Here is a 17,329-nt window from a genome sequence, read left to right on the forward strand (position 1 = left end):
CTAGTCTTTCTTCCCTGCTGGTCAGGGTGATTGGCAAGGCACACTTTAGTAGTTCTGGTATCTTGTTAACCACAGCTGATCCTCCAGCCCCAGCTAACCAAAACTACAGAATCTTCACAATCAAAATAGCAATAAGACTCTGATAAGAGTCTTTAATCTTCCCTCTGAAATTTTACAAGCCAGGCCTCCATCATTTATGCTGTTCTCAACATGATCTTCCAAGCTCCTACAGAACATCACTTCATGATGAAGATAGCACTTCATCATGTTTCAAAATCTTTGCTTGTACGGTGTTTATCCTAGGATTTTTGACTGCTGTGAGCAGACACCATGACCAAGGCAACTCTCATAAGGACATCATTTAATTGGGGCTGGCTTACAAGTTCAGAGGTTCAGTCCATTACCATCAAGGCAGGAACATGTCAGCATCCAGGCAGGCATGGTGCAGGAAGAGATAAGAGTTCTACATCTTCATCTGAAGGCTGCTAGCAGAATACTGGCTTTCAGGCAGCCAGGACAAGGGTACAAAGCCCACACCCACAGTGATGCACTTCCTCTAACATTTTCTCACAGTGCCATTCTCCTGGGTCAAGTATTTTTACAAACCATCACATTGTTGATGTGGGCCATATGTTAAACAAGTTCTACTCCCTACCCAGAGACAGGGGGGACCCCTGTCACATAGCCTAACTCACACTCCCTGAATGTCTGTCACATAGCATAAGCCATACAATTAACTAGACCTGCTTCGCCATGATACAATTCCTCCTCTTCCCATGAAAATCTTAAAGAGAAAGTGCCTGGCTTCATCTCTCAAGACCTACTACTGCATGCTGTAAGTGTTCATAACCCTGTGTACTGAGGGAGTACCCTAAGACTCAACATACTCTCTAGAACTTTCCGTTCCCTCCCTCAAACCAGCAAGCACTTCTGACATGGGGTAGGCTTATTCCCAGCCCAAATGTCACTTGTCAGACACGTCCTTCTTGATGCGTGTGTGAACTCTTCCAGCTAACATCTTTCTCCGGGGCTGCTAATCTCACCCACAGTTTTATCACAGCGTCATTATGTATGCATTTGTTTACTCCCCATTTTCCCTATAGAAACGTAAGGGCCACAAGGCCAACAGAGCTGTTGACTGTATTCCTAATTACTTGTCCAATGCTGAGCACATCAAGACAGGCCGGTGACCGATGTTTTAAACCTCTGCTAAGTAAGTAACCTTTTACAGCGTTTTATGGGTCCTCGGGTGGCAGATCCCCCCAGTCCCTCAGAACTGAGGCTAAGGTCAGGCTACCCCTCCAGCCCTTAGCTCTGAGTGTTTGGAAAACCTAGAGTCCAGGGAGTGGGAGGTGGGGAACTACAGCTCACCCCTCAGGAAGTGGGTGGGATGGTTTACCCTGACATGGTCAGACTTCATAAAAGAAGCGAGGGCTCAGGAGAGGGATTAGTCCTTACACAGCTTGCCACGAGACCTGGACTTGGTCTTCAGATCCATGTGAAAAGCCTGGTGTTCTGTCATCCCGGTGCTGTGGAGCCAGAGACAAGAGGGCCCTGGGACTCACTAGACAGCCGGCCTAGTGAGAGTGTGCGTGTGTGTGTGTGTGTGTGTGTGTGTGTTAGTGGGCCAGGAGACAAGAGGGCCCTGGGGCTCACTGGACAGCCGGCCTAGTGAGTGTGAGTGTGTGTGTATGTGTGTGTGTGTGTGTGTGTGTGTGTGTGAGAGAAAGAGACAGAAAGACAGAGAGAGACAGAGAGAAAGAGAGAGAATCCTGTCACAGCAAACAAGATGGGTAGTGTTGTGTTTTATAAAAAGAGACCAGAGTTATGTTTATATGTTTGGTGGGTACACAGTATGGTGTAGGGGAAGGAGGTGCCTCTAGGGGCCCATGCTAAAGTATCCTTCCCCCTGAGATATCAGCCACACGATGGTATAGAGCTTATTCAGGGCATGGGAGGGGAGTTGAGAAAAAGGCAGAGAGAAGGGGGTAGAGAGAGAGAGAGAGAAAGTAGAGGGGTAGAGGCCAGCCATGAGCATGTAGACAGAAAGTGGGGAGGGAAATGGGGACGGAGAGAGGAAGGAGCTGGAACGAGAGAGAGCAAGAGAGTGAGGAGAGGGCAGGCAGCCCCTTTTATAGTGAGTCGGACACACCTGGCTGTTGCCAGGTAACTGTGGGGCGGAGCCTAGACGGTAGGTAGTGCCCAGGAATCTGAGGAATGACACAGGAGGTTGATCTCTGGCCTCCACACAGGCATGACACAGGCATGCGTGTGTATGTATGCACCTGTACAAACACTTACAAGAAACAAAACAAAAGCAGCAATGGGAATTGGGTTTGTCATGGAGAAGTGACATGGTTAAAGAGGGAGGGATGGGTAAGAGGATGGATGGCTCTACCCTTTGGTGTTTGGAAATAACTGAAGAGCTCCTGAAGAGCTCGGTATGATGTCAGAGGACTGTAATCATAGCACTTAGGAGGTGGCGGCAGAAAGATCAGAAGTTCAAGACCATCTTTGGCTACGTAGATCCAAAAACTAAACTACGTATTCAAAAGCTAAAAACATTAATTTATTATTATTATTATTATTATTATTATTATTATTATTATTATTAAAAGAATATAGGAGCCGGACGAGTGTCCTGCTTTAGGCTGCCCTGCTCCACACCACTGCACTTGTGCCATGCCGACTCGGACCCCGAAACCCCAACCCCCCACCGGCCTTCAGCTGCACCGCTGTCTTGCTGCTGTTGCGCCCCATAAGGTTGGACAGAGCGCAGCTTCCAACCGGGCAGAGCTCCTTCTGAGCGGAGTAAAGGTGATGCCTCTCCGCAGGCAGCCCTGGAGCCATCTGTGTGCCAGGTGCTAGTGAGCTTCAGAGACGTGGCTGTGTTCTTCTGCGGGGAAGAATGGGAGTATCTCAGTCCTAGCCAGAGGACCCTCTACCGCAATGTGATGCTGAGAACTTCAGAAACTAGAATGTGCCCGGACGCTATGGCCGGAGACCGGGCCTCATTTCTCGCCTAGAACAGTGAGATGAGCCGTGGGGTTGAAGATTGGGACAGATCCGAGTTTCTGAAAGGACAAAAAGGTGTCTGCCCAGGAGGCAGAAAGTCTATATATCAAGGTGGCTCCAGCTCCAGAGAGGACCCATTCACGGACAGGAGCCAGGAGATGAGGAAGAACGCCCTGACATCCGGTAAGGTGCGCCTCCCCAGAGCTACTTCTGAGAAGAAAGGGGACAAACACAAACAGAACCAGATGTGTGGGAAATCCCGCGGGAAGCACCTAGGCATCAAGGAGCAGGCCAAGAGTGGCGCAGAGGGACATCCAGGCTGCTGGGAGATGGAAGTAGGAAGGTCGGCCTCCCTTCCCAACAATGGGGAGGAGGAGCGGCCTTCCAGCTTCAAACCACATTAAACTTGTTCTCAAGTTCTTTTGACCAAACTGAGAAAAAAAAAATCTGTGCAACTCTTGTTTGTTAAGATTTTTAAAACATTCTTATTATAAATGGATGATTTTGTCAACAAAAGATGTGCGGAGAGGGGTTTCCAATCACCAAGATAGCCATTAGCTTTCATTTTCCCATTAAAACTTCAAATTGCAAACTAATCTTGGATCTTCGAATAAAATATATAAGACTCAGCTAAGGGAAACACAAAAATGTCCAGGTTTGATTGTTTTGTTTACACACAAGCACACTTTAAAATCTTTTTATTTTAAAAGGATGAGTGGCACACAACTTCAACCTCAGCACTCTGGAGGCAGAGGCAGGAGAGAATCTCTGAGTTCGAGGCCAGCCTGGTCTACAGAGTTCCCTGAGTTCCAGGACAGCTAGGGCTACACAGAGAAACCCTGTCTCAAAAAAAAAAAAAAAAGAAAGAAAGAAAGAAAGAAAGAAAGAAAGAAAGAAAGAAAGAGAAGGGGAGGGAAGAGGAGGGGAGGGGAGGGGAGGGAAGGGGAGACTGATTCTCTGTGTACGTGTAGACATTGGTTCTCCCTTTCCACTATGTGAGTCCTGGGGATTGAACTCACGTTATTAGGTTTGGTGACAAATGCCTTTATCTCATGAGCCATCTTGCTCGCTCACACACACACACACACACATTTTTTGAGACAGGGTCTCATGTAACCCAGCTTGGTTTCATGTGGCTATGAAGCAAAGGATGACCTTGAACTTCTGATCCTTCTGCCTTTACCCTGCTCCCCAGTGATAGGGTTATAGGTATGTGCCACCATGCTCAGCTCACATAGCTCTGGGTCTTGAACCCAGGCTTTGTGTGTAATCCTTTTGTGGTTATTGGAAGGCCAAGGAATACCACAAAAATCATACCAGGCAACTGAGGAGAGGGAAGAGCTAGAGGGAGGGAGGGAGGGAGAGAGAGGGAGGGAACGCTAGTGTAGGCTCTATAAAGGAAGGGTGGACCATACTCATCGGCAAGGGTGGGGACTGTTGCTTTAGTGGTGGGGCCTGACAGTGTTGTGGGGAGCACCTGGATTTGAATTGTTGCAAGCAGGCACCACTGCCAACTGAGCTCTGCCCCAGATGGTTGCTTGATTTTTGTCTCTATGCTCATGAAGGATAACTTTACAGACTCTTTTCTGCAACACCTTTGTGTGGTTTTGCTGTCAAGTTAACAGTAGCCAGATTAACACTTAGGAGCACTCCTTCACCTACCTTCCCTGAGAATGAGTGGTGTACATCCCCATTGGGACCTCGATCTAAACTTTTTTTCTACAGGACAGTTTGTAGCAACAATGTTAGCGATGAGTTTAGTCCTAGAATGAGCTCTGGCAGTGCTGAGGGACCTTATCCATTCTGTGTAACTTATTAAATTTATCAGCATGAAATCATTTATAATGTTTCCCCACGTCTCTGGCATATACAGTGATATCCCCTCTCGTTGCTGGTAGTTATAAATTTTGCAGTTGTCCTCCTGGCTTTAAGCCTGGCTGGAGGCCTATTGATTTTATTAAATTTGAAAGAAATGGCTTTTGCTTTTGCTTTCTGTATTAGTTTTCTCTTTTCTGTCTCATTGATTCCTATACACTTGTATGTTACTTCCTTTCTACTGTTGTTTTGGCTTTTATTTGCTCTTCTCCCCGCTCAGGTTTCTTACACTGATGCCTAGGCCCCTTTGCTTTTTAAGCAGATATACATGGAATTGCTGTCTACCTCCTGGTTTAGCTACATCTCATAGTTTTGAAATGTTGATGTTTCATTTTTACTCAAAATATTTTCAAGTTTCTTAGGGATTTAGCCCCCTGGTCTTTATCATTGCAATTTACCTCTAGAGGCTTGCCAGATTTTTTCCCATTATTGATTTGTTTTGTTTTGTTTTTATTCAGTGTGGTCTAAAAACACACTGCATATGATTTAAGATCTCCTAAATGTATTGACATCTTTTTTATAGCCAAAAAATATGGATGATTTTAGTGAATATTTCTAGATTTTGAAAAAGTTGTGTCCTCTGCTTTCTGTGGTCTACAGAAGTCAGTCAGGTCAGATGGGCCAACAGAGTTGACTTCTTGTCTGTTTGCATTTCCTAAAAGAGCAGCGTCTAAATCTCAGATGTGTTTATAATTTCTTCTTTTTCTCCCACAAATTAGATAGGCTCTTATCTTGTGTACTTTCCCATACTATAACTAGATACATATACATCTGCAATTGCTACATTTTCTTAACAAATTGCAACTGGCTACTTTTATCACTAAGAAACATTATAGCCCCACACACAGGGTAGCAAGATGAATCCCTAGCTAAGAGCACTGGCTGCCTTGTTCGAGTGATAGCTGTGAGAGGGAGGCCTGTCCTTCTCTCAAGCAAAATGGAAGAGGAATGGATTGGTCAGGAAGCAGAGGCGGGGGAGGGGAGAGACCCTGGGAGGAGAAGAGTGAGGGAAACAGTGGTCAGTCATGGTGTAAGCATGAGAGAGTGTGGGGGACCGGCCAGTGGGCCCACACTCCGTGGGTGCTCTCGGACTGGAGATTTATTGAGAACCTGTGAATATAAGTGGGTGAGAGAGAGAGAGACAAAGGATGACACCAAGTAAGCTTTATCAAGGTGGGTCTTTATTTGGGGAAAACTGGGTTTATATAGGAAGGCAAACCGAAACCATAAAGGCAAAACTGAAACCAACAATCTAACATAAACAAGAGACCGGAGGAAGGAACTTCAAAGGCAAATCCTCTACAGCAGTCAGGGATTCGCTCCGCAGGTGGCATCCGCTGTCCAGGGACTGTGACAGAGTTTCCCTTTCGAAACTCTCCGGGCTAAGGGGGAGGGAGTCCACAAGAGAGTAAATAAATAAATTAGAGAGAGACAGAGCACCGACTGTTCTTCCAAAGGACTGTGATTCAGCACCCAGTGCCCATGGTGGCTCAGAGCTATCTGTAACTCTTCTGGCTTCCACAGGCCCTGGCAACCAGGAACATGCTATGCAAACACTCTACCCCTGAGCAATAGCCCCAGACCTTTCAAGGTCAAATCTTTACACAGCATGGAGGCCCCCTGGGGTGCCTGTCCTTTAAGGGTAGCTACTTAAGTACTTAATCTTTGCCATCATCAAATGGTGTCTTTTGAGAACAATTGACGGGGACTTTAGGCTGATTCCTGGGAGGGGAAAAAAGGACAAGAAGGACAGATAACTTCCCCAGGGAGAGTGGAACTATTTGTCACACTGGCAAGAGCCATGAAGTGCCACAACCCCACTAAATCACCCTGTCCAGACCTTTTCAAAGATTTCCCCCACTGACTTCCCAACAGCAAGCTCCAAAGCAATCATTAATCATTAATAAATAAATCTTTGGGTCCTGGAGCAAGCAAGGCATGGGGGGAGGGGGCACAAGGGGGAGGCAGTGACCTGAGCAAGCAGAGGTCCTAAAATTTCCATTCCCAACAATCACATGAAGGTTCACAACCATCTGTACAGCTACAGTGTACCCACATAAAATAAATAAATCTTAAAAAAAAAAAAAAAAAGAGTTGCCTTGGTCACGGTGTCACTTCACAGCAGTAAAACCCTAACTAAGACATAGGGGGAAAGAGTGTACTCTTCAGAAGGGCTCTGAAGTCCCTAGATTCTCCCTTCATTTCAGCTCTACTTTTGAACAGCCTGATTCTGTTTTTCTGTGCACAGTTCTTTCTTGTAGTACCATATAAACTAAAAACACTTAGCCTACAATTCTAACACCCAACTTTGGACCTCCCTCCTCAAAACCCATCTATCTCTTATTTGCATATATCAGTAATCTCAGCACTTAGTAGATTGAAGTAGGAAGGTCTAACATTAAGGCTAACCTGGGCTGCTTAGTAAGATCCTGGCTTAGCTGGAGAGATGGCTCAGTCATTAAGAACACTATCTGTTCTTCCAGAGGACCAGGGTTCAATTCCCAGCAGCCACATGGCAGCTCACAGCCATGTAAAACTCCAGATCCAGTGGATCTGACGCCATCTTCTGGCCTCTGGGGGCACACAAACAGCAAACGTGCACACATAGAGACACAGAGAGAGAGAGATGAGAGAGACAGAAAGAGACAGAGAGTTCCTGTCTCAGTTTTTTAAACAATCAGGAGAAAGAACCAAGATGGTGGTGGCTGTTGGCATTTGAGGAACTGCAGAACGTCTCTAAGGAGTCTCCAAGGGGAGACATAGCAGGGGAGGTGAGCCTGTAGAGTGCACAGTATTTCCGAAACAACTTTAAAAAATGCAGGTCTTATGGGAAAATGCTTTTTGTTTTGTTTGGGGAGGGGGGTTGTCCACACAGGGTTTTTCACTGTAGCACTGACTGTCCCTGGAACTCACTTTATAGATCAGGCTGTTCTTGAACTCAGAGACCTGCTGGCCTCTGCCTCCTGAATGCTGAGATTAAAGATATGTGCCAACTCCAGCTTTTTTTTTTCTTTCATTTTTAATTATGTATTAGGGAAAGGGCATGTGAATAACTGGATCTTCCTGGAACTGGAGTTGCAGGAGGTTAGGAGGCATCATGTGGTGTTGGGAACTGAACTAGGTCCTCAGTAAGAGCAGCAAGTGCTCTTAACCATTGAGCCATCTCGCTAGGCTTGGGGAAGATTTAAAAAAAAAACAAAAACAAAAAAGGAGCCAGATTAAATTCTAGAGCAGACTTGACTATATAAGAAAGAAACTATCTTAGAACAAAACAAAAACGTTAGATTCAATGTTTGTTCTCTACCCCGTCCACTTTAATTCTATTTTATTCATCTCTGTAATCATCACAGTAATACAATGATCGATAAAATTTCTGAATTAAAACCCTGTGTCTCCTACTAAAGACATATCCCCCTCTCTGTGCCTGTCCCTGAAATAGAAACTCACAGAGCAAAGCTGCATCTGTTAAGGACGCTCTGAGGCTGGGTAACTACAACTGTCGTGATTTTGGAGACATTCTGGAATGTTGCCTGTCTGGAGCCAAATTATCTTGGGCTATCTTTAGTCCCCTTAATAGCCAGCCATTCATTGCTCATCTCTGTGTTTGACCTAGCATCTTTGTGACATTACATAAATCCTCTTGGAACATCCAAACAGACTCCTAACTTCCACCAACACGAAGGCTAAGAATGTCATCAGAAGTATCTGAGACCTGAAGTAGAATTTCCCCCACTTGGCAATAACACACCTACCTGATGTTTCTACTAATACATTCTTAAGTACCTTGATTTATGACTTTGTTCTGTTACCAAAAAAAAAAAAAAACTTTCATGAAACGATTGTGCTGGAACACGATATTTGGGTCAACCTGAACCCCTGTTCCCAGGCACGATCAATTCACATTCAACTCCTGAATAAGCCAATTCTTATCCCCTACTGGGTGAGAGCTGAGTGTTTATGTCAGCAGTCCTGAGCGAGCGTCCAGCTTCTGCCTGCCTCCCATTCATTCTCTTGGCCTCGGCAGCATCAACCTGATATTCTCTTCGGAGACTCCGGAACCTTACCTGTGGGGATCCGTCTGTCTTTTCTATTTTGTCTTTAAGGTTAGTAGCCAGAGCAGACAAAGCCAACCCTCGACACTCTGTGAAACAGCAAAAGAACCCCAGAAAGCACTTTGCAGAAGGGATGATGGAAGGAGCCAGGCTACCCTAAGCCAGGACATCCCAGCTGGGGGCGGGTATCAGACAGGTCTCTGCTCTGATTCAACCTGAGGCTTGCTCCCCCATGTGCCTGGGAAAATAAACACATGCCAATTGCAGTCTCCTCGTGCTGCACCCATCCCAGACAACACTGATGTTAGAGGCTTGCCTTTCCTTTCTGGGCAAAAACTTCAATAATCCCAGAGTCTATAGACTGGGAACATGTCTCCTTATGGCTAACGACTGACGCTCCTAATCACTTTTGAATCAAAGCATACCAATGGGTTTTCTTCACTTCTGAAGGCTTGTGACAATAAAACAAATACTTTGTATTTTTTTTACTGGTGGGGGTGTGTGGAAAGGGAACTCTACTCTAGGTGTGAATCTACAAATCCCTCAGTTCACCTTTTATGTGGGGAGTACAGGTAACTAATAGACGTGTGGGGGTTTTGGTCTGGCTCCGTTTGGCTCTTTGGGCACAGGGTCTTAGATGGCTGTGGTGGTCAGAATAGGAACAGCCACCATAGACCCATGTGTTTGAATCCTTGGCACATAGGGAGTGGCACTATTAGGAGGTGTGGTCTTGTTGGAAGAAGTGTGTCACTGTGAGGGTGGGCTTTGAGGTCTCCTATCCTCAAACTACACCGAGTGCAATACAGTCTCTCCTTCTGCCGCCTGTGGATCAGGATGTAGAACTCTCAGCTCCTCCAGCACCATGCCTTCCTGCACTCTGCCATGCTTCCCAGTGTAATGATAGTAGACTGAACTCTAAAACTGTAAGCTAGCCCCAATTAAATGCTTTCCTTTATAAGAGTTGCTTTGGAGCCAGGCAGTGGTAGTGCATGCCTTTAACCCCAGCACTTGGGAGGCAGAGGCAGATGGATTTCTGAGATGGAGGCCAGCCTGGTCTATAGAGTGAGTTCCAGGAGGGCTACACAGAGAAACCCTGTCTTAAAAAACCAAAAAAAAAAAAAAAAAAAAAAAAAAAAAAAGAGTTGCTCTGGTCACATTGTCCCTTCACAGAAATAAAACCCTAAGATAATAGTTACTAGGGAAATTGGGGACTCCTCTGGATGTCTCAGTCTCACTGGTAGAAGAGTTTGAGAATAGATTCAATAAAAATCAACTCAAAAGCTTCTGAGACAAGAAAGATGGAGGAAAGGAAGAGAGAAAGCTACACTATGTGTAAGCAGTGACATAGGAGAAAGTGGACTAAATAACATAGAAAAAGAACTTGAAGGCCCAGGATGTCTGAAACAGCATGCCCAAGGCCCAGGATGTCTGAAACAGCATGCCCAGGGCCCAGGATGTCTGAAACAGCATGCCCAAGCTTTGATAAGACGTTGAAATAAGAAAAAAAGAGTTGGTTGGTTTTTTTGTTTATTTTGTTTTGTTTTTTAAAGATCAAGTTGTACCTGTCTGAGTCAGGATTTAAAAAGATGGACAGGCCTAACAATGGACATCATAGCAACTGCACAAGGGCAGGAGTTCTGGGAAGGAAAAAAATGTATTCTTTTTGTTTATTTTTTTTTCCTAAGACAGTATTGGACACTGGCAAAACTTTATTGGCACTAAGTGGAACAAATGTTTGTAAATACTCATTATCCCCTCCTCCCCCCTTCCCCCAATAGCCCAATAAGCTAACATTATCTAAAGTCACAACTGACTGGCCTACTTAACACATTTCACTTAATCAAGAACATGGATGATGAAAAATAGACATCATGATTATATATCAGAAAAAACAACAGTAAAGGCTCACAGCTCAGCCCAAGACCTCCACAGTAAGCAAAATGAAAGGGTTGGAACTTCTACTGGCAGTCAGTTGACAGATGATCCACTAAGACACCAATTAGCTAATATCTTTCTCACTACTATTTCAAAAGTATGCAAAGCTTGTGTCTTTAAAGCTACATTGTTCCAAATACATGGCAGTCTACTATTCATCCATCTTCTTGTGGAGGACTGAACCAGCCTGTTTTCTCATGTACCCGCTCCATGTCTACTATTCATCCCTCTTCTTGTGGAGGAGTGAACCAGCCCATTTTCTCATGTACCTGCTCCATGTAGTTATGGATATTTTGGGCTATTCGTTCACTATATTCACTCTTACCTGCTTCAAAGCGCACCCTGGTATTGCCTTTGACTAAGGTGGCACTGATCTGCATGATGACCGATTCTATGGAGTAGGCGCTGCTCCAACCCTGTTTGGTGAGCAGTTCCATACACAACACCCCGCTCATGACATGCCCTCCAGAGATAACAGGCGACTCCACGTAAACAAATGGAGGAACAAACGGAAAGTTATCTTTGAAGGAGAAGTTAAGCAGAATATAGTCTTGGCCTTCTTTTTCTTTCAAGAGCTGAAGGTCACCATACAAGGGGCTATCAGGGTCAACCTTCCTCAGTTTAATGTGCCAGTTATATAAGCTGTCGTTTATCAGTTCCACGGAATAAGTCCCTGATTTGTAACTCTGCGATCTGTATATCTGTCTGAGTTCTTTCATAAGCCTATCTGAAGCAATCACCGAGCCAGATGTGGCACCACTCAAGTGCTCTTGCCATAGGTTCTTCTGGATATTACCTAATATTGCCAAATCCTCTTTCTCAATCCCTTCATCCTCTGACTTTTTCTCACTAGTCTCTTCTTCTTTCAGCTCATAATGATCCAAGTCTTCAAACCCATAAGCTGCATCTTCATCTTCTGAAGGCTCCTCTCTGATGGTGGCCTTCTGAGAGATGGGGACTGGCTGGTCCAGCATCTCCACATCCAGGTGTTCAGGCAGGTTGTATAAGCTGCAGAATTCACAGATCAGCCACTTGAGCTGTTGACGAAGCGAACTGTTGGGCTTCCAATCTTCTAGGCGTGCCAGGATCGAAGTGAGACCTGGATCATCAGAGTCCACGAACCACATGGGCGGCGAAGATGGGTAGGACTCAGTGATGGTGCAGTACAGGGTGAATGGCGGAGGCGAGGGCGGGCTGCCCGCAGACGCTGGCGGCACCAAGAACTGACACTGCAGCTCATCCAGCTGCCAGCTCACAATGCGCAGCTGCTCGTGGTCCTTGTGGAAGATGGAAGCTAGGAACTCCAGCTCAGCCTTAAGCCCCGACAATGACGACGACGACAAAGACGACGACGATGATGACGACGACGACGACGACGAAGACGACATTCTTCCTCTCCTGTCGGTCCTCCGAGACGAATGTGGAAGCGAAGCGGCCCCGCAAGATGCCTGCTCAAAAATGTATTATCTTAGAAAGGGATAAATATTCTTGCCATCCATTTAGCATGGAGAATCCATCTTCCCGAGAGGTTGTCTCTTAGCCAGGCAATGGGCCAGCCCAACTGGATGTGGGGTCTCCACCCAGGCTAGAGATTTCATTTTCTTCATGAGAAGGAAATAATTTTCTCATTTAATGGTTCTCCAACGCTACTGTGACAATGTAACACAGGCTGACCTTGAACTCCTGATCCTTCTGCCTTTGCCTCCCAAGTTTTGAGATTAGAGATGTGTTCTACCATGCTCAGCTAACTATGAAGTTAGATGCAAGTGGAAGCCCAGCACAGAGTGGTGAATACTTATAATCCCAGCACTTGAGAAGCCAAAGCAGGAGGGTTGCTAAGAGTTCAAGGCCAACCCATGCAGGCTACATCATGAGTTATGGATATGCCTGGACTATAGAATAAGGCTGTCTCAGAAAGAAAAAAAGCCAGGGCTGGAAAGATGATTCAACAGTTCAGAACGCTGATTGCTTTTTTAGAGGATCAGGGTTCAGTTCCCAGCACCCAACACAAGAACTTACAATTGTCTATAATTCTAATTCCAGGAGACCTGATATTGTTTTCTGGTCTTGATGGGCACCAGGAATGAATGTGGTATGTAGATATACATGCAAGGAAAATACCCATACATGTATGGAGTAGATGAGGAGGGGAGGGAGGGCAAGAGAAGGGAGGGAGGGCAAGGGAAGGGAGGGGAGGAGAGCAGAAGGCTGGACCAGCTGTGGTTAGTACACAGCTTTAATCCCACATCAATCACCAGTGAGAATAGTGCCACACAGGCTGGCCTCCAGGCTAGTCTGATGGGGCTATTTTCTCTGCTGAGGCTCCCTCATCTAAGATGACTGTAGCTTTTGTCAAGTTGACAGAAATCTAACCAGGACAGTGGTGCACACCGCTTATCCCAGTGCTCTGGAAGCAGCAGCAGGTGGATCAGTAAAACAGCAAATGTGAGGCCACGAGATTCAGGAGACACTGTCTCAGAAAACAAAGACAAAGAAACAACAACACAGCCCTTTGCAGTCCTCCTGCCTCAGCCTCAGAAGTTTGGTCTTTGTCTTAAGAGCAAGAGAAAGGCCGGGCGGTGGTGGCGCACGCCTTTAAACCCAGCACTTGGAAGGCAGAGGCAGGTGGATTTCCGAGTTCGAGGCCAGCCAGCCTGGTCTACAGAGTGAGGTCCAGGACAGCCAGGGCTACACAGGGAAACCCTGTCTTGAAAAACCAAAAAGAGCAAGAGAAAGAAAGTCTTAGGGATTTAGGAAGATGAGTGAGTCTCTGTTCTGTTGCTGTGAGGAGACATCATGACCAAGGCAGCTATTATAAAAAAATTAAAATTAAAATAAAGCCCTTAATTGGAGCTAACTTACAGCTTCAGAGGTCATAACACTATTTTCATGGCAGAAAGGAAAAGAGGAGGAGAAGGGAAGGAGGGGAGAGATTGGCTTGGTATGAGCTTTTAAAATTCAGAGCCTACCCCAAATGACACACCTCCTCCAACAAGGTCACACCTTCTCAGCCACAAGTCCTAATCTTTCTCAAATAATGCCAGCCCCTAATGACAAAGCGTTCAAATATATGAATCTAAGGAAGCCATTCTTATTCAATCCACCACAGTGACTAATCAGATTTTCATTTTAAGAGACAATTTGAGGAGCTGGCTTAGCACTTACGAACATTGATGCTCTTCAAGAGGACCCAGGTCCAAGTTCCTGAACCCACACAGCAGCTCACAACTGTCTGTAACTCCAGTTCCGGCCAATCCAACACCCTCACACAGACAAACATGCAGGAAAAACACTAATGTATATAAAACTTAAAATAAATTATTTTTTTAAAAAGATAATTTGAGCCAAATGCAGGAGCATATGTATTTAATCCCAGAACTCTGAAGAGCAGGGCAGGCTAATCTCAATGAGTTCAAGGTCAACCCAGTATACATAGCAATTTCCAGGCCATCCAGGACCATGTAATGAGACCCTGTCTTAGATGGATGTGTGGATGGATAGATGGATGGATGGATGGATGGGTGGGTGAATAGAAGGGTAGATGGATATGCAAGAGGATAGTAGATAGATAGATAGATAGGAGCTATATTTTAAAATTCTTTTTTTAACTTTTAAAAAAATTTTTTTTTTTATTTTATTGTATATGAGTATACCATAGCTGTCTTTAGACACACCAGAAGAGGGTATCAGATCTCATTACAGATGGTTGTGAACCACCATGTGGTTGCTGGGAATTGAACTCAGGTCCTCTGGAAGAGCAGCCAGTGCTCTTAACCTCTGAGCCATCCCTCCAGCCCCATATTTTAAAATTCTTAACTGGAGAGAACACAAAATATTGGGTAGGAAATGCCACCTCATGCACAAAGGCACACACATATACATAATTTTAAATAAAAATCTTTTTAAAAAACACAAAAAGGAGGAGAAAAATAATAAGAGAAAACAGGGCAGGGAGAGGCAGGGGAAGAAAATGGGAGAGAGAAAAAGGTTTTCTAGATATTTTTTAAAGAGTGTTTATTAATTTATTTGAATGAGGTAATGGGCCAAAATATTTGTAAATCAAGTCATAATTCATAATGTGTGTTAATAAACAGGCATGTCATTTATAAAAGACAGAATAATTAGAAAATTGCAGCTCAGTTCTTGGAAGGAAAGTATAATGGCAGGATTGTCCCAGAAGGTAAAGAAAATGCCACATCTCCACCTTCAACCTGAGCACAGTGAGCTGTCCTCCCTGGGAGGTGGCAGCCTTGGGCACAAACAGGGCTGAGCCCCTGCTGCCTGCTGGAGGCATCTGCTGGCAGCTTCCCATGCCCCTCTTAGTACTTTGTCCCCTCAGCCAAGGGGACGCCAGGGCAGCACAACCCCTAGCATTCTAATCTATTTCTTTCCTATGTGTCCCTTTATTTATTTATTTATTTATTTATTTATTTTGGTTTTTCAAGACAGGGTTTCTCTGTATAGCCCTGACTGTCCTGGAACTCACTCTGTAGACCAGACTGGCCAAGAACTCAGAAATCCAACTGCCTCTGCCTTCCAAGGGCTGGGATTAAAGGCGTGCGCCACCACTGCCCGGTGTGTCACCTTTATTTCAAAAAGTATTCCTATAAGTAAAATATTGAATGGGGTATCATATTTCACACCAGGGGGGTTGGGGGGAGGAGGGAGAAGTGTAGTTAGTTCCAGGCCAATCTGAGTTACAGATCCTGTCTCACAAAAGAGGGGGAGGGGAAGAAGAGGGAGGACAGAAGAGGGAGGAAGGGATGAGAGAGTCATACTGAAGAGAGCGGAAAGGAGAATATTAGTGGTGAAGGTCCCCAAAGACTGTACCACAAATCACTGACTCTAACTGATGTTAGAGTGAAAGGAACCAGGATTATGAAGTTAGATTTAGTATTCAGGGTCGGCTACCTGCTCAATCAAATTACACACTCCATTTTCTCAATCTTATAAACATATAAAAACATTTAGTGGCTAAACATAAGAGGTCAGGATGGCAGTGTCTCCTTTCTTTCCGTTTCAAGTTTACACCAATAGCTACAGTCCCCAGTGATCAGTGTCCCTACCCAGATCGGTTATAGACCGACTTCTCACAGGCCCAGTTCCTGACAGTCACTAGCCTGGATTACAGAGTCACATGACACATGGTCTTGACACCATAAGGCTTGGTCTCTGGGAACCCCAAGAAACGAGGCTGGAGAAGTCACCATGGAAAGGGAGTAAGAGGACAGGGGGAAGAGAGAACAAAAGAAAGAGTGCACAGAGAGAGGGTGAGAAGGGAGAGAAGGTGAGAGTAGCGCAAAAACTCTGGATTGTATAAGGAGGAGCCTCTGGGGGAAGGAATGGAAAGTTCAGGGTAGGGAGCAGGGTATAGGACTGAGGGATGCTGGGAGAACCTGGAAGCCAGCTCTGCTTTGGTATGTGAAATACATACCCCAGGCCCCTGTCCTGGGGTCAGAAACCAAACAAACAGAACAGTTGTTAGCAAAAGGTAAGCCAGGTCCCCAGCCGACAGCACTGTTGGGGGGCCAGGTCCCCAGCCGACAGCACTGTTGGGGGGCCAGGTCCCTAGTCCACAGCACTGTTGGGGGGCCAGGTCCCTAGTCCACAGCACTGTTGGGGGGCCAGGTCCCTAGTCCACAGCACTGTTGGGGGGCCAGGTCCCTAGCCCATAGCACTGTTGAGGGGCCAGGTCCCCGGTCCACAGCACTGTTGGGGGGCCAGGTCCCTGGTCCACAGCACTGTTGGGGGGCCAGGTCCCTAGCCCAAGGCACCACTAGGAAGATAAGGGAGGCTTTGGAATGTGGAAACTTGCTGAAAAAGTGGGCGTGACCTTGACCTTTACAGCCTGGGCCTGAATGTCACCTGAGGTGCTCTGCAGTCCCTGCTTCTGAGTCTACGGAGAGGTGTGCAGGTGCCCTGGCGGTCTTACTGCCACAGCCTCCAGCTGTTCTTGCTGGCATAGGGAGCTCTTCTGCTCCCTCCCTGACAGGCTGAGAGCAGATAGACCAAAAGGGGTTACAGGATATTTGATTATTGTACCTAGAAAACCTAATTGTTAGCAAAATACAAAGCTTAAATGGATGTCAGATGCAGTTAGGTGTGTCCTGAAAAGATGTCTGAGTGTGCCTCTAAAAGCCTCTGGAGATAAGGATGCTAAAGAATGGAAAGTCCCTGCCTGGTTTAAGGCAAGTTGCCTAGAAGTCTTGTGGTGTCTGCTCTATGACCTGAGGCAAAGTCAGCTGGATGGCCTTGAGCTACCCCACTGTAAAGGTGAAAAGATTTGACCCTTACTGACTTGTCTTGGAGTCCCCCCTCCATGATGATGACATGGTTCAGCCTGGCAAAGGTGTAGAGGAAGAGCTAAAGATTTCTTTTATAAGCAATTGGACCTTGGATGGTGCGCTCTCTCTCTTTCTCTCTCTCTCTCTCTCTCTCTCTCTCTCTCTCTC

The 17,329-nt window shown here is 45.7% G+C and overlaps 1 protein-coding gene across 8 annotated transcripts in view; it reads right to left on the reverse strand.

Annotated features, from left to right (window-relative positions):
• Nucleotides 1-6,051: 6,051 nt before the first annotated feature.
• Nucleotides 6,052-17,329, reverse strand: part of LOC116099715 (ubiquitin-conjugating enzyme E2 Q2-like) — a 121,121-nt gene continuing 109,843 nt past the window's right edge. For 6 of the 8 annotated variants that reach the window (XM_031383675.1, XM_031383679.1, XM_031383676.1 and 3 more), the window contains one exon: nucleotides 10,453-12,325. In XM_031383675.1, the coding sequence (XP_031239535.1) occupies nucleotides 11,099-12,325 (1,227 nt within the window). In that variant the 3' untranslated portion in view covers nucleotides 10,453-11,098. Of the gene's footprint in view, nucleotides 6,273-10,452; nucleotides 12,326-13,739; nucleotides 13,973-17,329 lie in introns of those variants that run through there. The other 2 variants (XM_031383678.1, XM_031383677.1) reach the window with 2 other exon arrangements.

Source organism: Mastomys coucha, unplaced genomic scaffold (genome assembly GCF_008632895.1).
Source record: "Mastomys coucha isolate ucsf_1 unplaced genomic scaffold, UCSF_Mcou_1 pScaffold20, whole genome shotgun sequence".
Taxonomy (NCBI): domain Eukaryota; kingdom Metazoa; phylum Chordata; class Mammalia; order Rodentia; family Muridae; genus Mastomys; species Mastomys coucha.